This window comes from Lepidochelys olivacea, assembly GCF_965140295.1.
Source record: "Lepidochelys olivacea isolate rLepOli2 genome assembly, chromosome: 5".
Lineage (NCBI taxonomy): Eukaryota > Metazoa > Chordata > Testudines > Cheloniidae > Lepidochelys > Lepidochelys olivacea.
This window is the reverse complement of record NC_140415.1, coordinates 113,640,230-113,667,210: the sequence shown is the minus strand read 5'-3', so window position 1 is coordinate 113,667,210 and position 26,981 is coordinate 113,640,230. Positions and strand designations below refer to the sequence as shown.

Sequence of the window (26,981 nt, the reverse complement as noted above, 5' to 3'; positions counted from 1 at the left end):
AATGTTTAAATATTAAATTTTACTTTTAAATTTTAAGACACAGATGAATCTACTAAATAATTGCAAATAGAATAACAATGTGGTAATGGATTAGTTTACAACGTCCTGGCCGCAACCCTTTAAAACAATATAGGACCTACTACATATACAAAATTAGAGGGCTGGATACATTAAGAGATGCTGTTAGATGGCTTGTTATCTCAGCTGGTGAATCACTGTGGCTGATCTGACTGGGCAAGAAACAGCACATCAGTCTGGTTACTAATCCATGTAGTGAGGCTGAGTGGCCTCCCTCCGAGGGGAAGAGGGAGGGCCCACTATACTCCCCTTGGTGGGCAGGGCCTAGCCTGCCCTGTCCCTCTCGCCAGAAGTGCTGGGGCAGGGCCAAAAGTATAAGAGGAAGGCCATGTAGCACAGTTGGGGCAGAATCCCCAGAGGAGGACACTCCTGCTGTACTGCCGTGCCCAGGAGGGGAACCTACCCCCAGCTGTCCCATAGCCACAGAAGTGGGAGACCCCGATGAGGAGTGGCCGCGGTGTACCACAAGGAACCCGGGAAGTGAGAGGTACCAAACCTGGAGAAGCAGGAAGTGGCCCGGGGCAGCCACGGAGCAGCTGGTTCCGGAGCCAGGTGTGGCTCAGTCGGCGTGTTGCGGCCGTATCCCCACTGACACAGGAGCAGCCAATCCTGCCTCTGCCAGGGCCCTGGTCCGGGACATGGTGGAGTAGGGTGGACCCGCTTCCCCCTGCCACCTTACCCCGGGGTGGCCAACTCCCTACACTGTGCAGGGAAGCTCCCGCTCTGAAGAAAGAGCCTCCCCTATCAGCTCCCTTATAGACTGTTGCTTTGCTGGCTGCCTGAGCCCCGCCCAGGCTAAAGCCAGCCTTGAGACTGTTTGTTTGCAGGCAGTCTGAGCCTCCTCAAGCCCAAGCCTGCACCAGCTCCATAGACTGTGATTGCCTTGCTGGCGGCCAGAGCCCTGCCTGGCCGAAGCCAGCTCCCTGTAGCTGGTGGGGAGACAAGGGCCCTAGACTGTTCTGCAGCTTCCTGCCTTGGCCAGACAAGCCCAAAGGAAACCTGAATGAGTGGCCTCCCTCCGAGCGGGAGAGCAAGGGTCCATTACAATCCAGATAAAACTAAGTCCCTGCCACCAAGCAGCCTCCAGCTCCAGATTACAACCAACTCAGTATTAACCTGTCTGGATGGGACATCAAGCAGATGGCAACTGTCAAATAATGGGGTAGCATCACAGGCTGGAGGATGCCTGAAAGATATGGACACTTGTATAGCAGCAGTTGTTGTGTTTTGGGCCCTTCAGCAGCTTCAGTGGGGATGTCGTGACAATAAGCTTGCTACAAAGCTGTGGATCCATAGATCCACACAGTTATACCAACTCTAATGTAAGTCAGTGAAACACGAGTGTTGAGGAAGACTGAAGTGCACCACAGTGACATTTTTGATTCTTGTCTTCATCAGCTGCTCCATATCAAATGGCAGGAGAAGATCAGAAATGAGGATAATTGAAACATAACCCAACAACTGCCTCCATCATCACTGGTTCAGTTTCAGTGGTGTTCCTGGTAAAGACATATTAGGATGGAAGACCAATGAAGCGTGAAACATGTTTGCTGCTAAATGGCTGGCGATCATGTGGTCTCCAAAAGCTTGAATATCCAGCTAGACCCCTTGAAGATCTAACTAGAGATTGATCTGGGTGGTGCATAATCTGCAAGGAGGCTACATCACTTTGGGAATTCCCGTGACGATGATGAAGCCCAAAACAGAGGATTTATAAAACTAGCAATTACAAAAGATATCAATAGAAATGTTTAATGCTTTTTAAAACGTTTCAATGCGACAATTTATTTATCTAAGTTATTACTATCATGCTTATCACCATAGCATCTGGGTTCTGAACAGATAATTTAGATTTGCAAACTCCTCTCCATGGCAGACTTCAAAGTGGATTCAGCTCTTTGCCTTTCTTAGGTGTTCTTCTAGGGTTTTTTCCTCCTCTCCCTATATTAATAACCCCGTTATGTTATGATCAGAAGTAAGGACTAACTTCTAGCCTGCGTATCTGCTAGCTTAACCCCAGGCAGTCTAACAAGTGCCGTTGGGCCCTGTTTGAGCCTCTTGATTGGCCAAGATGCCTGACTGGTTGAGAGGATTAGCAGCTCTTCTCTTAAAATCAGCAGCAGGGCACTGGCTGCTCAAAGCATTTGCCCACTGCTGAGATAGCTCTTGCACCTGCTCATTCCCAGCATTGGTCCCACCCTGTGTTCCTGCCTTGTCTCACTCCAGGTAACCCAGTTGAGATTCCTGACTTTTGACCCTTGGCTTTGGCACCTGGCTTCTGAGTGGGGGTTCCCGACATCTGCTGACAGTACTAGGCTTGACTCCCACACCAAGCATTAGGCACAGACGCAGACGTGCCAGTCCCTAACAGTTATAGATGAAAGGCTTTGAAAAATCAATGAGCCTTGTAGTGCACTCCATAAACAGCAAGACTTTGGTTTCATTTGATATTCATTCCAAAAGTTGAGTCCTTAGGCAAAAATGCTCTATCTCCAGTACTCAGAAAACTTTGACCTAGTTAGCTGCACTGATCTGGAAGAGTGCAGCTGCCCAGAAGAGTCATAAATGGAATCTGATGTAGTACAGTCCTGATCCCTTGATAGCTTTGCAGATTAAGACCAAGGCATCAAACAAATTTATTTCACTTCTAATTCAGACATGAAATATTCATTACTTCTTATATAAGGGGACTATAAATCCCAACTTTACCAATATAGTCCTGGCTTCTCATATCATCATGAAACACCCTGATTTTGGTTTTGAAATTACAAAATGTTTGTTCAGGGCATCATATTATAGTGATCAGAACTTGCTCCATGTATAGCAGGAATAAAAAGTCCCATGGAACAACTGTTCAGTGTAATGAACAAAATTTGGAGAGAAAAGTCAAATGAGCAGATATTATCAAAGCTGTTCTTTTGTTCAAAATAAAGAAATATGCATGAGCCACCGCTGAGTCAGAAACTGGAGGTAGTAACACCAGCACTTGCATACATGCATACATATATAATTTTTAAAGTGCACTTTTGTCTTTTTATATGATTAGTTCACAACCTTATAAACATGTTGTGCAAGTGTCCCAATTTTTTATTATAAAAATATGGTTGTTGTGAGAGACAAATACTAATTTAGGGATAGACCTAAGTAGCTCGTAGGCAGCTAAATAGCCCAGGACCTTGGGAAGAGTTTTGTGACCCTTGTAATTTTGAAAGAAAACCCAGCCTTATGATTTTTATTGGTTTTATTACAAATTAATGAAAAGACAAACTTAAAATCAATTAATATTCTAGCTAAAACTAACTATTACATATCTTACTAACTAATTAAGGATAAAACAGTACAACTATAACTATAACAACTGGAATTGAGTTAACAAATCAAGCTGACAATATGGGATAAAATCCGCAACTGACTAAATCATTGGATGACCCCAATCAAGATTTAAATCATGACGTTAACATAACATGTAATCAATTCCTACACATATTAAACCTGAAGACCTAAGGAGGAGGCAAAGTCTACTTCTCAGCCTTATAAAGCAGTACTTAAACTCCTTCAAGGTCGCTATTACAAGGTGACATCTAGGATTAACTTCCCCTCCCTCCCCAATGTATCTAGAACTGTGATACAGTGTGACTAACCACATCTAACATTCCTTTTTAGGACAGAGTAGTTTCTGGAAACATTCTTTTATAACCCATGGTGACACAAAGTGATTTAGGATAGTATTTACTCAAAACTTGAACAAGCCTGTGCTATTTCTTAAACACTCACAAGCTCGCGCACACACACCCCGCACCTCTCTCTCTCTCTCTCTCTCTCTCTCTCACACACACACACACACAGTGCTAGAGGGGGAAAAAATCAGGCATCCCTGCCAGATAGATTACCAAAAAAAAGAGGGGGGAAAAGGTTACTTTGAGAACAGGATGGCTCTATTGTAGTCTTGGTCTCCTCCTTCCTAGGGGAAGGAGAGGCAGAAGCCCTTCTTGGTATTGTGGTGCCCTGGAAGAATTGCACCTTCTTGCATATTTACCTGGATCTTTAAGGTTGTAATCCAGTTCACTCCTGGAAGCCTTCTGAGAAAATCAGGGGACCACAAGTCTCACAGTCCAATCCAGATTGAGAGTGAACAAGCTTGATGTTTGGCCAGCCTAGTAAATCCTCTCTCTCTCTTACTGGCAGACTTGTAACAATATATCTCACCAAACTGCAACACACATACTCCAAAAATGTGAAGCTCATGTGAACAACAAGAGATCACTCCACGGGTGCAGTTTTGGCCCCCCTTCTCTGTGGGGGTACAGATGGAACAATTCCTCTAAATCACTACAAATTTTGGATGTGATCAATGACCTACAAAGATCATTATTATTTCTTACATCACTCATACTTCCATTCATTCATTTTCTCAGCATTTCTTAAAATAGTCTTTTTACTGGCAAAAAATTGAGAACTAAAATTTTACTTATCTGGATAAAGGGTTCTCTCTTAGCATAACAGCTTTCAGAGTTTATTAATACAAAACTTAAGGTAAGAAAAAATTAGGAGTGTGAAAACAAGAAAACCTGAACCTTCTTCAGTCCTCTGGGATTTCACCATCCTCCATGAGTTGTCGAAAATAATTGTTAACAGTTCCAAGATCACATAATTGGTTGAAAAACCATACTCAGAGTATTTATCAATGGTTTGCTGTCAAATTGGGAGGACATATCTAATGGGGTCCCACAGAAGTCTGTTCTTGGTCTGATACCATTCAATATTTTCATTAACGTGGATAATAGAGTAAACAATGTGCTTACTCAATTAGCAAGACACTAAGGTCAGAGGATTTGCTAGCATTTTGGAGTACAGAATTAGAACTCAAAACAACCCTGACAAACTGGAGAATTGGTCTGAAATTGTCAAGATGAAATTCAAGAAAGGCAAGTGCAAAGCACTACACGTAAGAAGGAAAAATCAAATGCACATATATAAAATGGGGAATACTTGACTAGGCAGTAGTACAGCTGAAAAGGATCTGAGGTTTATAATGGATCAACAAATTAAATATGAGACAAAGTGATGTAGTTGCAAAAAAGGTTAATATGATTCTATTTGGGTTTTTTAACACGACTGTCATATGCAAGACATGGGAGGTAACTCTCCCACTCTACTTGGACTGGTGAGGCCTCAGCTGGAACAGTGTGTCCAGTTTTGGGCAACACACTTTACGGAAGATTTGAACAAACTGGAGAGAGTCCAGAGCAGAACTACAAAAATGATCAAAGAAAACCTGACCTGTGAGGAAAGGTTTAAAAAACTGGGCATGTTTAGTCTTGAGAAAGGAAGACTGAGGGAGCAGAGGAGACCTGATAAGTCCTCAAATATATTATGGGCTGTTCCATAGATGACAGTGATCAATTGTTCCCCATGTCCATGGAAGGTAAGACAAGAAATAATGGCCTTAATCTGCAGCACGGGAGATTTAAGTTAGATATTAGGAAGAACTTTCTAAGTGGAGCTAAGCACTGAAATATGTTTCCAAGAGAGGTTGTGGAATCCCTGTTATTGCAGGTTTTTTAAAAAAAGGTTCAACAAATACCTGTCGTGGTATACTAAATATACTTGGTCCCATTTCAGTGCAGGGGGCTGAATTAGATGAACTCTTCAGGTCCCTTCCAGTCCTACATTTCTATGATTCTATGAAAAATGAAGTTTATAAACTAAGCCGCACTCTAATAGGACCGTTTATCTCTTATCACCTTACACTTACAGATCCTGTTTTCTAGACAATAATAATAAGATATTCACTTCTAGTGATCAGACAATCTACATATTTTTTTTTTTTGGAGGGGGGGACTGAAAAATTCTTCAAAGTCAAAAATTTGTCTGGGTTTCTAACAATGATTTTTTCATAGTTTTGGCCCTCTTAGGTGAAATTAATGACTAGTGTATATCACTGCTTGAAAATGCAGCATTCTTTAAGCCAATCATGCCTCTCCTCCACCCCTTCATTTCTTTTTGGTCTTAAGATGTCTTAGCTTTGTGATCAATTAAAAGCAGCAAATGTATTACTACCTCAATTATAAGAAAAAACAAGCAATGAAAAGATAGGTTACTCTAGAAATTAGACTGCTTCCACATGATTAATTGGGTCACAACACATATCCTATCCTTTTCACATATGTGATAATCTAAAGATTACATGTAGCAAGGAAATGAAGAAGAAGGGACATTATATACATACACAGTGTGGATGAGTTACATTTCCAGTGTTAACTTTTTGGAATGTCTTGACTTTTGACAGTTTAATTTTGTAACCAGAAAATTCCATCAAAACTAGACTTTTTTGCATTTAATTTTCCTGTTATGTAAAGAAGAAAAAAATTAGAGAGAAAGATCCTAGGTCCCGTGGCCTTGAGAGTTTACAAGATCCACTAGCTGTGACAACAGAGCTTGAAAGCTCCTTGATTTGATAAAAATTGCAGTCCTGCAGAGCTGAGAGTGAAATCCTGCCTTCACTGACATTAGTGGCAAAACTCCCTTTGACTTTAATGGGGCCAGGATTTCATCTATTGACTCTGCAGGCGTGCCACAGAAAGTGTTTGTGAAAATTAATCTTTGGGATGATACCAGGCCTGGACAATTTCAGCCACAAAGGGATTTGTTTGGGAAAGCTATGAAAAACTGAAAAAAGGAAATTCAGAACGGACATTTCCTCAGTCCCATCCTCTCTCTGCAGTGGTTAGCAGAAGCTGACTTCGAGATCAAGGGTCTGTATTACCTCATTATCTGATGTGTTCAATATCAGCTCATTATCTGTGTGGTCTGAATTCGAGAAGACTGCATGGTGTTCTGTAACAATTATTGTCCCCCATAGTAAATGATTTTTTTGTTAGTAGCTGTTGAAATATTGTCTGAAGCTCTATGAGAAACATTAAGCACTTGCTAGTATCAGTTACACAATCCTCTATTGGTATTTCCTTTCGAACTTTTTACAGTTAAAAAACAACTTCACTATACATTGAGAGTTTAGAAAAACAAAATGCTTTAGTATCACAACCCCTCTCCCCTAATTTAATGGATAAACAAGAATGGCCTGGGTAACCGTCAAAGATAAATAAATATCTCTTCATCAGTTGTTGAACAGTTTCAAAAAGCCAACATGAAGATTCATTAGCTCTTAGTGCATATGAACATGCTCAGAAGGCGATAAATGTGTTGCCTAGCAACAGTGCATTTTACATCCCTCATCATCCCCAAAGATGGAGCAGTTGGGTCAAGCCTCTCATTAGCAACCCAACAAGGGTTTCCAGGGTTTTGTTATGTTTGTTTATTTTGGGTTTGTTTTAATTATTCTGTTTGAAAAAGATGTTCAAGCATCCCAACAGAACCTCTTTTAATAAGAAGTTTAAATATGCTACACAAAGATCTAACTGTAGCAAAAGCTGCTATTCCCCAAACCAACAGGATTTATGTGCACATTCACATGTCCTCTGCAATTTGGTGATTTATTTTTAAGCTACAAAACAATTAGCCTCTTTAAAAAATGATGCTTTGATTGACTGGAGGAAGGTGGGGGGGAAACAGAATCCATTATTCCCCCTTTCCTTTCTCCCTATCTGAATTTTTTAATGGATTTTTTCCACAAACAGCTCCTTTGCTACAGCTGCCAATAAAATTCTCCTGAGATTAGCACAATAAAAAAAACTATACCCAAACAAAACAACACTTTACAAGGATTATGATCCACAATTAAAAAAATCCAATTCTCAATTTAACAACCTGGTTGTAGAACATTGACCTCGTATCAATGGCTCTTCATTCATGCCTCACTTTCTTAACCTAAATACAGATTGCATGGCAGAATTCATCTACCTTAATCATACAGTATTAGCGAGAGTAAGATCCTCTCATCACTGCAGACAAAAAGCAAATGGAACTGCAATGAGTTTTCTAGGTTTTACTTCAAAAGTTTACAACACTGGGTTCATAGGACTAGCTTTTCCAGAGTTCACACTCCAACATTTCCCATGTAGGCATCTAAATGAAACGGCCAGTTTTTGAAAGTTCAGCACGGAGCAGTTTCCAGCGAGAACAGTGAGAGCTGCTGAATGCTGAGCACTCTTGGAAATCTGGTTACTTCATTTGGGTGCCCACATGAGTGGGGCTTTTTAATATTTGGGCCCATGTGGTTCTGAACACTTATGAGAATCTGGTCCATATAAACTGCATGTGCTTCAGCATCCCAATAAACTTGTAGCAAACATCCCTCCAAGATTCTGTCCACAGAATGTATTGTAATATGTCAATTTCCCTAAAGCCATGCTCTGCTATTAGCAGCAGACTTAGAATAGTGCCATCGAGTATTACTTAAGACACTTTTCAGACAGCCACATCAAGTTCAATGGATTTTTACACATAGTTTCTAGATGAATAAGGAGAACATATTTTGCTTTTGGTCATCTTCCCCCTTTCACCCCCACTTTTTTCCCCCTCCGAAAGACAGGCAATAATGCATCGTTAGATGAATTTCCCAGAAGGGTGTCATTTACCACTAAAATATTTCATTCCAGCAGTTGAAAACCATAAAAGAGTGAATGTCCTCTAGAGCCTCATAATCCCCTAATAACGGTAATAGATCTTGTGTTATTATTCACAAGTGACCTCTCAGTCAGACGATTGGTTGGTTTCACACACAATGTAATAACAGTTTTTGCACAACAAGACAATTCATCTGATTAAAAGGACTGTATAAAGTCGTTCATGAACAGCATGTGTCAGTGCAGCTCAGTAATGATTTGATTTAAGACAGCCTGATAATATATGCACCGCTATTCATTCTTTGGCCTTTTAAAAAGATTTCATATAATCATAGAATCATAGAATATCAGGGTTGGAAGGGACCCCAGAAGGTCATCTAGTCCAACCCCCTGCTCGAAGCAGGACCAATTCCAGTTAAATCATCCCAGCCAGGGCTTTGTCAAGCCTGACCTTAAAAACCTCTAAGGAAGGAGATTCTACCACCTCCCTAGGTAACGCATTCCAGTGTTTCACCACCCTCTTAGTGAAAAAGTTTTTCCTAATATCCAATCTAAACCTCCCCCACTGCAACTTGAGACCATTACTCCTCGTTCTGTCATCTGCTACCATTGAGAACAGTCTAGAGCCATCCTCTTTGGAACCCCCTTTCAGGTAGTTGAAAGCAGCTATCAAATCCCCCCTCATTCTTCTCTTCTGCAGGCTAAACAATCCCAGCTCCCTCAGCCTCTCCTCATAAGTCATGTGTTCTAGACCCCTAATCATTTTTGTTGCCCTTCGCTGGACGCTCTCCAATTTATCCACATCCTTCTTGTAGTGTGGGGCCCAAAACTGGACACAGTACTCCGGATGAGGCCTCACCAATGTCGAATAGAGGGGAACGATCACGTCCCTCAATCTGCTCGCTATGCCCCTACTTATACATCCCAAAATGCCATTGGCCTTCTTGGCAACAAGGGCACACTGCTGACTCATATCCAGCTTCTCGTCCACTGTCACCCCTAGGTCCTTTTCCGCAGAACTGCTGCCTAGCCATTCGGTCCCTAGTCTGTAGCGGTGCATTGGGTTCTTCCGTCCTAAGTGCAGGACCCTGCACTTATCCTTATTGAACCTCATCAGATTTCTTTTGGCCCAATCCTCTAATTTGTCTAGGTCCTTCTGTATCCTATCCCTCCCCTCCAGCGTATCTAGCACTCCTCCCAGTTTAGTATCATCCGCAAATTTTCTGAGAGTGCAATCCACACCATCCTCCAGATCATTTATGAAGATATTGAACAAAACCGGCCCCAGGACCGACCCTTGGGGCACTCCACTTGATACCGGCTGCCAACTAGACATAGAGCCATTGATCACTACCCGTTGAGCCCAACAATCTAGCCAGCTTTCTACCCACCTTATAGTGCATTCATCCAGCCCATACTTCCTTAACTTGCTGACAAGAATACTGTGGGAGACCGTGTCAAAAGCTTTGCTAAAGTCAAGAAACAATACATCCACTGCTTTCCCTTCATCCACAGAACCATTTCTGGACTTTCTTCCAGAATGTTTCAGAACATTACTTCAACACTTTTCAGCTGGTAAGATATCTAAAAACTGATCAGATATAATCACTCATCTCGAACAATAAAACAGGCTTTCAGGCTTCTGCACTAGGGTAGGAGAAAAAACAGAAAAAGCAAAGAAAAAAGTGATCCATAGACATTATGAAAAGAGAGGTGGAAAAGAGAGTGGTTATTGCAAAACTGGTTATTGCAATCATTTTTACTATGAAAATTTCTGCAATGCTCCATTAATTTATTATATATACTGTAGTGTCAGTGTCAAAAGGTATTTCAAGATTGAAATGGAAGACCTGTTTTTGAGCCCCAGTCACTCTCATGAAGTAGAGTTAAAATAAATGCAAAACCTAAGGAAGAGATGTAAAGTCTATGCAGCTAAATTCAAGCAATAAAGATAGGATTCTACTCAGAATCCTCTCCCTGATCCTCTTCCATCTTGCAGCACATCACTGCCACATACAGACTAGACCTGAATCATGAAGTATCTCTAGCTTTGCACTAATCACCAGCACCACAAAGCAGTGGAATTACATCAGCAGTAGAACCACTGATTATTGTGAATACTAAAACGGACTGCACAAAATTCCTCCTGTATCTTTTCTTACAGCTAGCTAGCTTTTTATACTGTATTCATCACCATGGCATTTGAGCACCTCCACAAACTCTTCTATGTCAAGAGTATCCCACCACTTTGCTCCATTCTGCATCTCTTCATTCAATTCTACCTATACACCAATCACTCTCTCTTCTGAATCCTAAGTCTTGTCAAAGCTCACTTAGACCTGTTCAGATCAGGGTTACAACGACATGATGCTAAGATCAGCAGCAGCAGCAGCCTGTCACCTATCTATAGTAGTCATCTAAATGTTTCTAACATCAGCGGAGCTGAAGAGTGTTAGTAATGGTTGCAAAATTTTGGAAAATGTCCCTAGTGTACTAGAGCTTTTGTCTCCTACTCCCACTCATAACTTTCAGACTGTCGTGCCTCCTCCTATTGCAGCACCACCTGTATCGTGATCAGTCAGAGGATCCATGTTCCCGGGGCAGGTGGGGGAGTATTACTGAGGAAACACTAGGAAAACACAGAATGTGAGGAGTGGGCAGGAAGCAATGCAGCCAATTGGACAGAGCAGTCTTCACGATTTATTAAAGTTCCACTTATTCAACTTACCCTGCATTCAGATTCACCCTGTACTATGAAACACTGCCCCGGTGGTCTGGCTTCAGACTAGCTGCTACCTCACTCAGGGGCCAGTCGCCTTCCTGCTCTCTCCACCATGCGTGAGGTGCTGGTCACCCCAACCCATTAAGGACTCACTGCCATTCTCCAGAGCCTTTCAGGCCCTTCTTCCTGGACACCATTTTGAGAAGCTAAAACAAAACTCCAAAGTAACACTAAAAGCGCTGTTAGTAGAGGCTGCTAGGACTTAGGAGCCTTTCACTCTGCTCCAGGGGTAGTCACAGGAGCCAAAGTTCCTTTCTGCAGCCCTCTTCAACTGAGCTGTTTTAGCCCTTTAGAGGAAACAACTAACCTCTTCCCAGCTGGATCTGATAACTGAACAGAGCAGATTGGCCCCAGGCCTCTGGCTTTTAAAGGGACAGGCTGCTCTTATACCTCCCTTACTTGGGAATAGCCTCTAATTAATGCACTGTGTGCCAACTTCCTCTGTCTCCTTCAGAGTTTTTGAGAAGAGAAGAGGAGAATGCATGGACATTCTACTTCTGTGCTTTAGCAATTTTTTTTTTGTGATAAGCCTTTTCCCTACTCCTGCCCTCTGAGATCAGTTTATACTGAAACCAGCCACCTGTGACAATCTGGTCAATTTTCCCTGTAGCTAAAACAACCAAGGGTTTATCTGCCACTGAGGTTCTTCTTAGTGTATGCGCAACATGCCTCAGGTGGCACATGACCAGGAATCACCACCAAATTTGGTCTGTTGGTTGGATCCTTAGTCTCCGTGGCTTGGGCCAGGTACCAACGGGGAGTGCAATATGAACGCTGATCTATGCCCCCCTGCCACTGAGTTGAAAATGACTAATGGAACCCTGCAAAAAGGCCATTCTGATATCCTATGTTTTGGAGGCAAATGCAAGATCAATGCCTGGAATGTTCGACCATTGTCCAAAACAACTAAAGCTGTCGCCCTTGTCAAGCTGTTGAAAAGCTGGAGTATGGACATCTGCACTTTATCTGAAGTGCGCTGGCCAGGACATGGTGAAAAGAAAGTTAAGGACCATACGTTTTGTCGAGGCTGGAGTGTCAGGTTGCTGATGGGATGTATTTTTGCCTAATGCTCAATGAGCATTGCAGGGTTGGCAAGAGATTAATGAGCAACTTATCAGCATCTGATTCCATACCAGCTATGGGCATCTTACTTCCATCCAAGTGTGCAGACCCACAAACACCAAGGCCAATGATATGGCTGCAGATAATTTATTTTTTTAAACCAGCAGCTACAGTCAATCTGTAATGACACTAAGAAAAAGATATGACCCTGCGTTACTTCAAACCGCAGGTAGGAAACAAGGATACGTGAGCAAATACTCTTTGGAAGTTTGGTATTAGGCAGAAAAACAGGAATGGGTAGTGACCACTGGAATTTGAGTCTGCCACATGTCATGGTGATGCCTGACTCACTCTTCACAAGCAGACCTGATACAGCCCCAATGGTTTCCCTAAGGCTGTTGTCGATCATGTCCTCATTGGAGATCAACAGTATTAGTATGCTGAGGTACTGGTACTGAAATTCACACTGACCACTGGCTTCTGCTAACAAAAATGTGCCACCAACTTTGAAGACAGACAGTTAATAGGCCAAAATTAGTCCAATTCAACCAACATATTTTATTACAATCAAGCTATCAGATGGCTTTCTATTCTGAATTGCTTAAAGCCACTGAAGCATTGTCTTGTTAGCTCATTTTGGTAAATCACAGTGGATGGTGGCCGATCTGGTCAGACAAGAAGCAGTGCACATTGATCTGGTTATTAATCTGGATAAAACTAAGTCCCTGGCCATTTTCATTTAGCAGTCTCCAGTCCCAGATTGCAAACAACTCAGTATTAACCTATCCGGATAGGACAGTGAGCAGATGGCAACTGTCAAATATATGAATAGCACCACAGAAGGTACTGGAAGATGCTCAAAAGATGTGGATACTTGGATAGCAGCATCTGCTGCCACACTTTGGGCCCTTCAGAATTTGCCATGAGGCTGCAGATCTATAGGATCACAGATATACTAACTATTGTATGGAAGTGAAACATGGGTATGGAGGAAGACTCAAAAACATCAAAATGACATTTTCAGTTCTCATTGACTTCATTGGCTCCGCCATATCAAGTGGCGGGACAAGATCAGATCTGAGGATATTCAAAGTTGAACCCAGCAACTGCCTCCATCAGCACTGCTTTGGTTTCAGTGACTTTCTTAGTATGGACATATTAGAATGGAAGACCAACAAATTCTGATCTACGTATACCAAAGAATGTCACTATACATCCGGAGATCAGGTGTGCACCAAAAGCTTCATTGGCGCAACAAAATTATCAATCATGGACGTAAAATGAATGTACAGCTGGACCACCTTAAGCACCTTGCCAGAGGTCAATCCAGATGGTTCTCTACATCAAGGAAGCCACATGCCTTTGCGATTTGCCATAATGAAGAAAAAATCTCCCCACCCCTAGAATAAAGGCACCAAACCTCTACACACCATTTTGCTGGTTATATTCTTCACCTACTGTAAACTACCATATACATTTATGAAGACACATAGAATAGCTATCCCCAAAGCCACTTAGTTTCCCTAAAGATATTCTAAGTTACTGGTACGCATTCTTCGTAAAAGCTTGTTTGTATTCATATACCTGCCTTTCCCCCCACCAATATAGGTAGTCCAGAAAGTTCTTTGTTAACTACTTTCCTGTGAAAGAAAAATGGCTATATTTTAATTTAGCAATTTCCATTTCCAAATTTCCTAATTATTAAACCCAAAACCCAAATTCTTTCTTCTTCCCTTCAGGTATCACTTATCAAGACTGCCTATACAGAGCACTTAAAAATCCCACCTATTCAAACACTCAGGGCAAGCAGAAATTTTAACTGGGCAAGTGGAGCCAGGTAGCCAGTGGTGCTAATCTCCCGCACATCCAGGAAAGCACCAGTGGAAGAAGCACAGCCCTTTATAAAAAAAGAGATAGGGACTGAAGATTCATTTACCTGGGCAGGACAGAAGAAAGCCCTGGAGGGGGAGGGGAAATTGGAGGGGGAAGGGAGAGCATAGAATTCATTAACTAGGAAAGAGCCCAGGATTTACTAACTGGGAGATTATGTGGGGTGTACATATCAGAATTGGTTTTGATGTTTGGAAGGTAGAGTTGGCAGATTTGATTAACTGATGTAGTACGAAAGTTCAGGGATTATTTTACTTGGGAATGCAAAACTACTTAATGGATGGGGAGAACTGATTTTTATTTAGGAATGCAAAATGGATTAGTTGCTATACACCAGATGACTACCTCGCTTCCACGCTCAACCCTAGAAGCACTAGTAACACACTGGGAACATGATTCCAGTGTTGTAGATGCATAGGATGGACTGTTTGGTCCAGTCAACCTGCTTTGAACCATTCCATGAAGATGCTGTAGCAGCTCCTAGCTAGTCTCCCCTTCTGGCCCTTGGCAACTGAAAAGGGGCTATGGCTAAAATATTCCTTGTCATGGTGACCCCCATGTCCCTTTGGCACAATGAGCAGCCAGCATAAATGAGAACTGCCTCAGGACTGCTCTAATTTATGCCAGGCACTGGCCCGGAGGAAGATGGCCCCAGGACTGGGGAGGCGCAGTGGTGGTTTAGTTCCATCTTTGCTTCACTCCCCCAGCGCCACCTCTAGCTTGCACTCTGCACAGCTCAGCCAGACCAAACAATCTGGCCCACAGTCTGTAAAAGGCCTTGGGATCTTTTGGGATGAAAAGTGCTATATAAATGTACAATGGTATTATTATGCAACCCTCCATACAAAGCATTCGCAGCTCCCTGGCAGCACTCGTCTAGAGACCAACAGGGGATACATCCCCACAAAATTAAACACCACAGTATACTACTTGTTCCAAGTTTTAAAAGATTACCTACAAGAATGACAACTGTAATACTATTATGCGATACTTGTAAGAAGATACTTGAAGTAAGATATTTTACATTCTTTGCAGAATAGCATTTTAAAATTTACAATAATCTAAAACAAAAAGTCACTGTCTGCACAGTGCCTGTTTGCAGACCAAATCTGACCCAATTAGAGAACAACAAATAGTTATGGTTTGAGTTTCAGGTTTTATGTAGTAATTCCCAATCCATTTGGACCCACCAAAAGCTAATGTAATTTTAAACTTCGCTTCATCATTGTGATAGGTCACTGGAACTACTTGTATCCAAATATTCCACAATATTAGCAGAGGTTATTCCCCTAGCCAGGAGGGCCCTCCTACTTACAGTGAAGACAGACCACCTAATCTAATGTTTGATGCTGCCTCTGTCAATCTTTACTATATTAGCACACAAAAGCCTATCCTTAAGGTTTCGTCATACAGTAAGCAATTGCAAGACACTTCATATTAGAAGTTACAGTCTGGGTCAAATTCTGCTCTGCCACACCTCTATGAATCCGGTGTAACTCCACTGACTTGCATTTAAATTTCTCTCGGAATCTGTTAAATTGAAGTCAGTGAAGTTACTCCAGAATTACACCAGAATCACTGAGAGCAGAATCTGTCCATAGACTTTCAACTCAACTCATTCTGGTTAGGTATTGCAGTCTGCAGATTTCTGTAGGTTAATATTCTCTCTCTTTCTTTTTAAATTATTTCTTTATTGAATTTTGAACAACCATATTAAAAGGTTAGAAAGTGAGGCATTAACATTCACTGTTTCAAGCTGTGGAACGTACTATTATTTATCACACACACAGCTCAGCTACAGAGCATCTAATTCAATCTGCTGCTATGTCATGTGCCCTATATTTAAATTTGTTAGTAAACACATGTACCAATCAGAGAGAGGATTATATGCTATTAGGGTTTGTTTTAAATGCTAAAACTTAACCCATGAATTGCCTTGCAAGAAGAAAACAGAGTTAATTACTATAAGGAGGAATGTAGTGTATTTCAATCAGCTCAGTTTCACCTTCAGGTACAATACTGCTTTAAGTTTAGTTTGCTTTTGCTTAGCCTGCTCCTTCAATCTGGTTACATATTTCTGATTTAACTGAAGACCTACTTTGGAAATGGATTTCCATTTATTAGACAACTGTTGCCAAGAGAGTTATGTCAAGGAAGCAGACGTCAGCAATATAACCCCCTCCTCTGCTAAGCAAAATAATGCAACTGCCTTAAGAAACATACCCAAATAGAATGTCCTATAAACTTATCCATCACCGCTGGCTTGAGACCACAATATTGTGTCTGGCCACCAACTTCTGTTGCCTATAAGTTTTACACTCTGCCACTGTTATCATTTTGATCAGCCATTCTCCCCTCACTTATATTACAGTTTTATATGCAATGTACACTATCCCAATATTATTGGTCAGTGCTTTTGTGCTGTTCCTAGCATGCCAGTTTTAAAACCACATGTATGCTTCCTGGAGTGAAGCATTAGATTTTTTTTTGTTTTAAATGTGGCCTGATTCTGGTTAATACATCAAAGTTTTATTGTGTGAATAAAGTAAAAATATTTGCCCCATCTCTCCTGTAACTGATAGCTCATACGAGCCACAGAGGAATGAGGTTTGCCTCTCAAGCATAAGAATTGACCATGGAAGATAAAGAACCATCTGAACCCTAGTTATCAATAAAGGTCTTTTAGCTGACAATGTATTTCATATAAAAATTCTGAATCCATTATAGCTCACATTTTTAGATTAAAAGAAAGATTCTGTGATAAAAAACAGAGACCTTCTGCTAATAATAAATTCAACAATGAAGCACTTTACAATTGAAATACCTGAGTTTTTCAAATCCAAAATGCATTTTTATAGCAGCAAATACGATGACCTGGGTTTATCCCATATTCTGAGCCATGACTATGCGAATAATTTATAACAGACTGCCACTGGCACAGTGCACATTACAGTACAAATCTTTGTATTTCCCATTACTCAGCCTCAAAAGCAATTTTTATTCCCAACTGAAGACCTCAAGCAAAGGCATGCGAAGCCATTTGAGAAGGAAGGTTTAAAAAATTCCCAAAGTTCCCACTCTTCCCCAAAATAGTTTACATTTATCTGTATTGAATTAAGTATAAACAGTACAGTTTACAGTATAAACCTTCCTCAAAGAGACACCTGCAGACTGCAATTCCCACCAAGCAGCACCACCACCATGGTGGTGGAAATTGTCTAGTTAGAGTCACTTTGGGCTTTTGTGTCGCAAGTTGATGTTTTTCGGGTGCAAAAGACTTATCAGGAAAATAAGTCTTGGGCAGAGGTGGGCAAACTATGGCCCGCAGGACTGTCCTGCTTGGCCCCTGAGCTCTCGGCCAGGGAGGCTAGCCCCCGGTCCCTCCCTCGCTATCCCCCCTCCCCCGCAGCCCTGCCGCACCACCAGCGCTCTGGTCCGGTGCTCCTGCTGGGCAGCAACCTCCTGCCACTCTGAGTGACTTGGTAAGGGGGGGGGGTTTCCATAAGGGGCAGGGGGTCCTGGGGGTCAGTCAGGGGACGGGGAGGTTGGAAAGGCATGGGAGTGCCAGGGGACTTGTCAGCGGCGGAGATGTGGATGGGATCTGGGCAGTCAGGCGACAGGGAGCAGGGGGAGTTCAATAGGGGTTGGGGTCCCGGGGGGGGGGGGCAGTAAGGTGACAAGAAGTGGGAGGGGTCAGATGGGGGGAGGGGCCAGACTGTTTGTGGAAGCACAGCCTTCCCTACCCCGGTCCTCCATACAGTTTTGCAACCCCGATGTGGCCCTCAGGCCAAAAAGTTTGCCCACCCCTGGTCTAGGGGTAGGATTTCCAAGTGATTGTTTTCCTTCCTCTGTATACTCAAGGTCTTTGCAACCAGGTATGACACAATCTAAGGGTGATATCTGAAAAAACAAAAAAGCAAGGGTATTTTACACTGAATTGTTAGACAAGGATATCTTTTAGGATTGGAGAGTGCAGGTGAGGGAAGCAATGGGAGTCCAGAGCCACGTGGCACAACAGAGGCAGATTCCAGCAGACCCTCTTGCCACAGCAATCTGAGGAGCCCCCTTTTGTCTAACACCACTAGTGTAAAGTTCTGACTAGCTTACGTCCTTTTTATCTTTACTCTGTGATATGCAGCTGCTCTCTAGAAGGCAGAGAGGGATAGATATAACAGTTGAGAAGGACTACGAACCTGTTGTGGTGCAAGGGGCGGGAGTCACTGGCATGCAAAACTACAGTAAGAGACTACGAATGATTAACAAAGCAATCAGTTAGGGTGGAGCACGATAGCTGGGAAAGAAAGAATGGTGCTTTGTTTTCTATGTTTCTCTTTCTCTCAATGGGACTACTCTGGTGCTGAAAGTTAAGAACATGCATAAATCTTTACAGGATTGGGGCCTTAGACTGTAAGCTCCTTGGGGCAGCCTGTGTTCTAATATCTGTTCAATATAGCACACAGCACACTGAACAAATAATAAAAATAATTATCAAATCAAAGAATCAAATCCTTGTCCAAAGGAATGCTGTCGGTTGGCATAACTGCTTCATGTTAAAATTTTCCTAACACTGCTTAGTCAGAGCTAGCCTGCAGACTACACAGCTTATTCTGGGAACTCTGCAAATACCAATTGCTGTCCAGTCTCTGTGCAAATAGTGTTAATTTGAATCTACAACTACCTGGAACTCTCTAGAATGAGACAATGATAGCTCAATGATAGCTGAATAAATTTTGTGCACAGCACGACTTAAGAACTTCAAATGATAATAAAATGAACAAAACATAGCACCTCCCTGTTTAATTCACACAAATGCATGGAAATACTACAAGGGTGAAATATCATATAACTTCTTTCCACTCCCACTGATAGCTACATGGAGTTTGGAATGCACACTAGATGAGTTTGCTACAGACTGAGGTGGATATAACCCTTAACTTTGGTTTGCAATTTTGTCTACTTCTCTTTATTGCCATGTTTCTTGCTAATGTATTACACACATCGTTTACTTCCAGACTTAATCAGCCTTATGGACATAGAAGTGGCAGCAAACTACCCCTCCATATGCACATAGATCTTTTTCAAAGCACTGTACGTGTGGGTTCCCTCTTGGTAGTCTGAGAGAAACCATGAGTAAAATGACTTCAGATGGTTATCCAATTCCTGGAACCTTAACTACATTGCAGAGCCATGCATCCAAAGGCCTTTTTGTTGATTTACACATAAATAATACATTTTATTCTTTTTTCACAGTAGCAAGCTTGCAGTTCATGTAAATTAACACATTCTACAGATTCTTCCATGCCCACACAATGCTCATAAACTTGATGAGTAACTCCAGAACAGGAGTTTGCAATCTTTTCCAGACTGAAAGCCATATTTTTTTTTAAATCTGTTGTCATACGTCTGAGAATGAAAGGGGTCAGCTAATATTTCCATGTGACCTGGCCAGCATATTTGAGGCCCAATACTTTTAAATCTGCCAAAAAATATAAATACAAGGAATGTTTAAAAATGGGGGTTTGAAGTGATGTGTTTTTAAAATATATATATTTCAAAAAAAGGGATAGGAAAATTAAAAACAAAGGAAAAATCTCAAAAAACATGGCCAAACACAAATACAAAGCTACAAGGGGGAAAAAAGACATGAGCAAAAGAAAAATACCAAACTCAAAAGAATAAAAAAATCCAACAAAAAACAAAAAAAATTTCATATGCCCTCCAAACCCATTGCATATGCAGCCCCCTCCACCTGACAGACACACACACACACAAACACAGAATAAGAGAAAGAGAAAAAGAAAAAAGACATAAGCACAAAGAGCACTGAGAAGAGAAAAAGAAAGGAAGATGAATAGTAGGAGTTCAATAGGCAACACAGTGCTAGTACCAGTACCAGAGGTACAGTTACCTCTGAAGGCACTGCATGATGGCCCTGATCAAGGAAAGCACTTAAGCATGTGCTCAAATGTTAGCACTCAAGTAGTCCCATTCAATTCAATGTGACTAAACGCTTCACTGCATCAGGACCAGAGCACCCAGCATCCTACAGAAACAAACCCATACTCCTCAAGCCACATGTTGCCAAATCCTGCTCTGAAGGACGTGCAAACTAACATTTGAAACAAAAGTCCATTTAAGAAATAGACAAATAAAGCTGGCCTTTATGTTACAGGAACATCTCGAACTTTTAAAGGACTCTCTCTTGCTTTCCAACAATATATCGCCATCCAACATCTTGACAGATGAAAGGAGATGTGACAAAGTCGGTCTGTCAGTGGTGCTTAACAATGATATCAGAAAAGAGCCCAATGTGCGAGTGGCAAATCTTCCCACACTACAGATTGAAGTTGAAGCGTATTCTACTTCCTAGCTCGCCTGTGGGCCTCAGCCTCTGATGACTCTCTGCAGTGACTGCACCAGTCTAAACCCGGCTTCTCCAAACTGAACTCCTGTGGGCAGGATTTTCCCATTGGTCAGTGAGAACACTGAATTTCTTGAGGCTTTGCTTGACCTTGTCACCGTAACAGAGTTTTGGCGTTCCTCCACGTTGTGTGCAGTTCTTAAGTTGTCCATAGAGCACAGCCTTCAGGAGATGATCGTGAGGCACGCACTCCATGTCTCCCAACCAGCAACATCTGTGAGTGTCCAGCATAGTCTGCATAGACTGTAGGCCAGTTCTGTCAAGGATCTCATTATTAGTGATTCATTGGTGCCAAGTAACTCCAAGCATTTTTCTAAGACAGCAGAGGTGGAAACTGTTCAATCTCTGCTCCTGCTTGGAGTACGCAACCCAGATTTCACAACTGTGAAGGAGGGTACTAAGGACACAAGCCTGATAAACAGACACCTTTTTGTTCAGGGTTAGCAACTTGTTGTTACAAAGACATGAGGTAAGTTTGCCAAAGGTAACTTAAGCTTTGCTGATTTTAGCATCAAGTTCCCTATCAAGGTTAAGTGAACTGGTAAGAATTGAGCCAAGACAGCAGAAGTGATCTACGTTGTCCAACATAAAAATATGAATATTTTATAATCTACTGTATTGTCTTAGTATAATAACCCTGATTTAAATAATACATACATAAGACAATCTGCTGTTATGATTGCTAAATTATAAAGCCTAGTATCTATTTTTGTCTTTCAACTTATGCAGATATGTATACGGATATTGTGAAAAACCTGGCTTGAATTTAGAGGGAGTGAAGCAGATAAAAAGATAGCACAGACTATTCAGGTAATTTTGAAATGTAAGTCTACAGACATCAAGGGACTCTGAGATCATCATAGTAACCACAAGAGGGCTGTGATTTAGGAGGTCACAACAAGCCCGAAATGGCTTAGTAGACTTTTCTCAATTTTCTTGCATTGTATTCTTCGTATATATTGGGTAAGACTACAAATAAAAGTCATTTTTCTAACCTTGCACAGCTTACAACTAAAAAAAGAAGAGAAAAATAATCTAAAAAGGGAGATCATTACAAAAAAGTGAATGTGCTGAAGCATAAACACCTTATAGTTTGAAAAACCTTTTTCTAATTGAAGTTTCCAAAGTTATCACAAGAATATGCTCAACACCATTTTGGACTTAGTCCCCAGAACATTCAAATAGACATATAGCTAAAAGCATATACTACTACTTTGCACTTTCATAACAGTTCCTATTAAAGGTCTCACAATGTTTCACAAACTTCAGTTAATCCTTACTACTTCCCCTGAGAGATTAGCCCTCTTTTACAGACTGGAAAAATTGCAGCACTACTGGCCCAAATTCACACAGCAAGTTGATGACAGAACCAGGAACAGAAGACATATCTCCCACGTCCTCATGATATGCTCGAAATATTAAACCAGTGAAAACAAAGGGCTTAATTCTCCATTATGTCACACCAATATTAGACTGGCATAACACCACTTCCAACACCGTAACACTTTAATAACAATGCTTTTATAGTTCCAGTGATTCACTACTTATAAACGGCAGATTCAAGACTACCACCACTATGCAGCCACCAGAATGAAAAAGTCACAACTCTCAGAACTCATTCTTGGAAAGAGGCTATTTTGGTTTATTTTTTAAAAACCTTATTTTATTGCATTCCACACCCTGAAAAACATTCCCGAAAAACTAAAAACTCTTCAGTTACTGCACAGCAGTAAAAGATCTCTCTCTTCACCAACATTAAATAAAAAAGGCTAGTGAGAGATTTTACACAGATACAAAGAGCACTTTAAGCACACCACCCATATGCACTCAATGAACACTGCTGGTGGAAACACAACAGAGCAATCCATTAATGGTCAGATTTTACCTGAGAGGAATCTGCCTTGGCTATGTCCACAGTAGCACTCAGTACTCCACGAAGACTCTCTCCATTTTCTTGAACCAGGAGGTAAGCAAGTAGAAGGAAAACGTGAGTGGGGACTTGATTCATAATAGGTAGCAGTGATTTAATGGAAGACAACCAGGCAGACACTGCAGACTTCTCTTTCATGTGCTCTAGGATCCTCCAGGTTGTATACAATAAATTGTACGTACTGGTTATAGGAAAGATGACCTTGCAGGATGACTGGAAAACACAAACAAATAAGCATTATGAATGGTTAAGTCCAAATCTTGAAAAACAAAAAAGTAACAAATCCAAATTTTGCCCGCCTAAACTTTTCATTTGAGATACCCTATTCCTTAAAGAAAAAAAATTAAATTAAATCATCACTAAATCTCTCTTTACTTGCTTGTCCATGGGTTCTGTCACTAAAGAGCAACATGATTCAAATTCACTGTTCTGAAGTTCCCCTCCCTGCTTAGCAGCAATCATCACTATTCCTGCTGGTAATTATGGTTCTATTTCCCAACTGAAGTGGAGAAAATGAAACTGGAGTATATTAAAAGTACCTTTTTCTGACAAAGTGCCTGCCATTTTGGAGACTGCCTCATGTTGCTTTAAACTGCCAGGTTATGAATTGAAAGAGAAAATGTAAATTACTCGTGACCTGTTATGCTTTGGTTTGCTTTTTAGCATTTCATCCAGCTTTGGACAATAATACTAAACTAAACACTGTTATTTTTTAGTTCTCATGTTCCAGCACAGGTGTGGTTGTGTAATATTTGGGTTGGAAATAACAGAGAAAGATTACAATCCCAAGAAGAATCTGTTAGATATTTCTTTTTTTAAATCACTGAAAAGTTTCAATGCATATTAGAGTTAATTAAAAGACAACGCTAATTCAGAACCTAAACTACCTAACATTTTTTATTAAAACTGGATTCTCTTATAAAAGGAAATGTTTTCCAAGTGGTCTTCCACACCCAAATCTAGATTATAACTGAGAGGCAGCCTTAGGGGAGGAAGCATTTAGATGCAATACATTTTATATATGAAGGAAGGAATTTGAAAGGAGGTTTCCAGCTGGAAACTAGAAATTGACCCATAATTCAGACTCAGTCAGGGACAGGACCTGTTCACCCTTGAATTTCGAAGTGAAAGAGATATTCTGTATGAGCAGCCATAGCAGTTCTACATAAATCTTCACACCTTAACTTTAATCACATTGTTTAACATAATGTAAATTTATTTTGATTAATGAGAACTATAATATCCCTGTACTTTAAATGACCTTTTTATAATAGCATTTAAATTAGAATTAACTCTTACTCCAATAGTTATTCCATCAGTTATTGTATGCGAAAAATTCAACAACCTGCAACCCACTGTCCCTTTCTCGGATGAGATTACTTAAAGCCAAATTCTCCCCTCAGATGCACCCAGGGGTCTCCCATTTACTTCAGCTGTTGTCACAAAGGCTGATTTAAGATCAGAATGTGGCCTGATGAGGAAGTTCAGGATCAGTAGGTTCTATTGTTAGGGGCTTGATCCAGCAGGATATCAGCTTATTCAGCTCCCTCAGGCATCTGGAAATCAGGATCAGTCCCTAAGAGGTAATTTCACCATAGCTGAAACCAATACTAGAATTGAGGGGTATAGGTGGTTATACCCACACCTCAAATTTCTCACTACTGCAAGCTGAATAAAGGAAAATAAATGCTTTAAAAAAGCTGGAACACCCTAAGTGCTTTGTGGTTTAGAAAGGAAAAATATATAATCACTGCCATTCCAGTCTGAGGACTGCCCTGGACAGAAATCTAGCTGGGCAACTTCCACTGGAACTGTGCCAGCCCTAACAGAAAATATACCCCTTACTGGCAGAGGCCGATCAGTTTTGTTGTTGCATTTTTCAAAATATTTGAAAAAACAAAAAACAAAACCATAGTTCAGGAATGTTTTCTACTGAATCCGGTGATTCAGATACCGTTCTCTGGAGATATGTTTGTTTTCCTTACCATTAAACAGCAGGAACAGTAGTAACCTAGACAGGCGTATAACATTCTCTCCCAATGACTTACTCCCTTTCTGACACATTGCTCTCTTGGGAAGAGAGGGGAGGGAGTCTCAGCATTTAACCGGAACAATTTCTGAAATGAACAATGAACTGTGGCGGTAATAATTTCTTCATAATAACTATATGCTGTGGAGCTGGAAAAATACAAGCCCTTACAGCACTTTATGTTACCATGATTCTCCTCCCCTCTAGAGAATCATGTCCCTTTCCTCTCCACATTTTTTGGGAGTGCAGGAGAACACTGTTTATTCACAGAAAATTTGCCAGCAAAGTTTAGTCATGGCTAGCATTAACATTCAGCAGCTCAGTATTTGTTTACTGCGCTCTGACAATGTATATTGAGGTCTGACAATGTGTTCCATGTTGCACTGTGCAAAGACTATGATGGGATGCCTGTCCCAAGGGTTTACAATCTCATTTAGACAGACAGTACAGACACAGCATACATGTGCCAGTGCCTTTTACTAAATGAAGTAACTGTTCAGTTGTATGTCATAGTAGTGAAGGACATAACTAATGAAGATTCTTCTGTCTTAAGTGGTAAAGGCTTGTGCTGTCAGAGAAGGAGGATTCAAGTTGTAACCCCATGTTGCTAAGATTTGTGAGCAGCAAAGCAGAAGTCAAGTAGCTGTAAGTGCCCACAAACTGGTTACAATATACTAGGTGGGCAAAGAATCTTTTTTTATGTTTAGTATTGATTGATTGAAAAATTGTGTCTGCAGTGGCTCATTACTGAGGCTTCACTGAAAGAGAGAATTTATAGGAGTATGAATGGAGAGAGGATTCTGGTTCAGAGGGGACAACCCAGAAAAAGACTCAAAGAGGCACACGAGAGAAAGATAAATGGAGCTGGTAAAGTTGGGCAGAGGAAAGGGGGATTCTCTGATTGCAAGCCCTGGAGGCAGGGACTGTTATTTTTATACAGCATCTGCCACAGTGAAGTTCTAATTCTTATTGGGATCTCTGAGTATTAGGGCAGTCCGTTTTTTAAATCACAGGAAGAAAGGAGAGCAGAATATCAGGCACGAGCAGAGTTAAGTAAAGCCTTGAGGGCCTGTACTAGGAACCTCACTGATACAAGAGGTGACGGTTGCCAGTTAAGGATCAAAGAGGGGATGGGATGTGATCTGAAAGGGAAAATGCTATTCACACAAACATTCTGGGTGGGCTGGAGGACACAAATTAGAAGCTCAGAGACCTAGCAAATTAGAGAAGTTGAGGCAAGAGATGAAGATGACACTGATAAGGGTTTTCCCTGTAGGAACAGAGCATAAAGCATGAAAAAGTACACATGTGGAAAGTCCATTGAAGATTATATTCTGTTAGAGATTTGACCCTGGTGCACAAATTCACCAAGCATGTGGGAACACTAAAAAAATCTACATTTCTGGTCCTAAAGTTAAGGAATATCATATCATCATGACACTATTTAAGTCCATAGTACATCTACACCTTGAATACTGCACACAGTTCTGGTCATCCCATCTCAAAAAAGATATAGTAGAAATGGAAAAGGTACAGAGAAGGGCAACAAAAATGATTAGCTTCCATATGAGGAGAGATTAAAAAGACTGGACTGTTCAGCTTACAAAAGAGATGACTAGGGGGGAATATGATAGAGGACTATAGAATCATGAATAGTGTGGAGAAAGTAAGTGTTATTTACCCCTTGACATAACACAAGAACCAGGGTTGATCCAATGAAATTAACAGGCAGCAACTTTAAAACAAACAAGAAAGTAGTGCTTCTGCACACAACACAGTCAACCAGTGGAACCTGTTACCAGGGGATGTTGTGAAGGTCAGAACTATACATGGGTTCTAAAAAGAATGGGACAAGTTCATGGACGATAGACCTATCAATGGCCATTAGCAACCCTATGCTCTGGATGTTCCTAAGCCTCTGAAAACCAGAGGCTGGGATTGGGGGGGGCGGGGGGATGGATTACTTGATAATTGCCCTGTTCTGTTCATTTCCTTTGAAGCATCTGGCACTGGCCACTGTCAGAAGACAGGATACTGGGCTAGATGGACCATTGGTCTGACTCAGTAGGGCCATTCTTATGGTTTTTAAAAGCTACAGGTTATCACACATCTCCATAGCTCATCAGCCAGTACAGTAACAAGGTTTCTGGAGCCTTGAGGAGAAAATCTGGGATACAAGTCCTTAAAACATGTCCCCTAGGAATATCTAGGGAGCTATCCTCTAGGATAAATGGATATTAGATGCAGAAACCAGAAGAAATGGT

General features: G+C 41.2%; 1 protein-coding gene across 4 annotated transcripts in view; it reads right to left on the bottom strand.

The window, feature by feature from the left end:
• FOCAD (focadhesin) overlaps positions 1–26,981 on the bottom strand; it is a 199,783-nt gene that overhangs the window by 114,522 nt on the left and 58,280 nt on the right. For all 4 annotated transcript variants that reach the window (XM_084627726.1, XM_084627728.1, XM_084627727.1 and 1 more), the window contains one exon: positions 22,644–22,901. In XM_084627726.1, the coding sequence (XP_084483852.1) occupies positions 22,644–22,901 (258 nt within the window). The remainder of the gene's footprint in view (positions 1–22,643; positions 22,902–26,981) is intronic.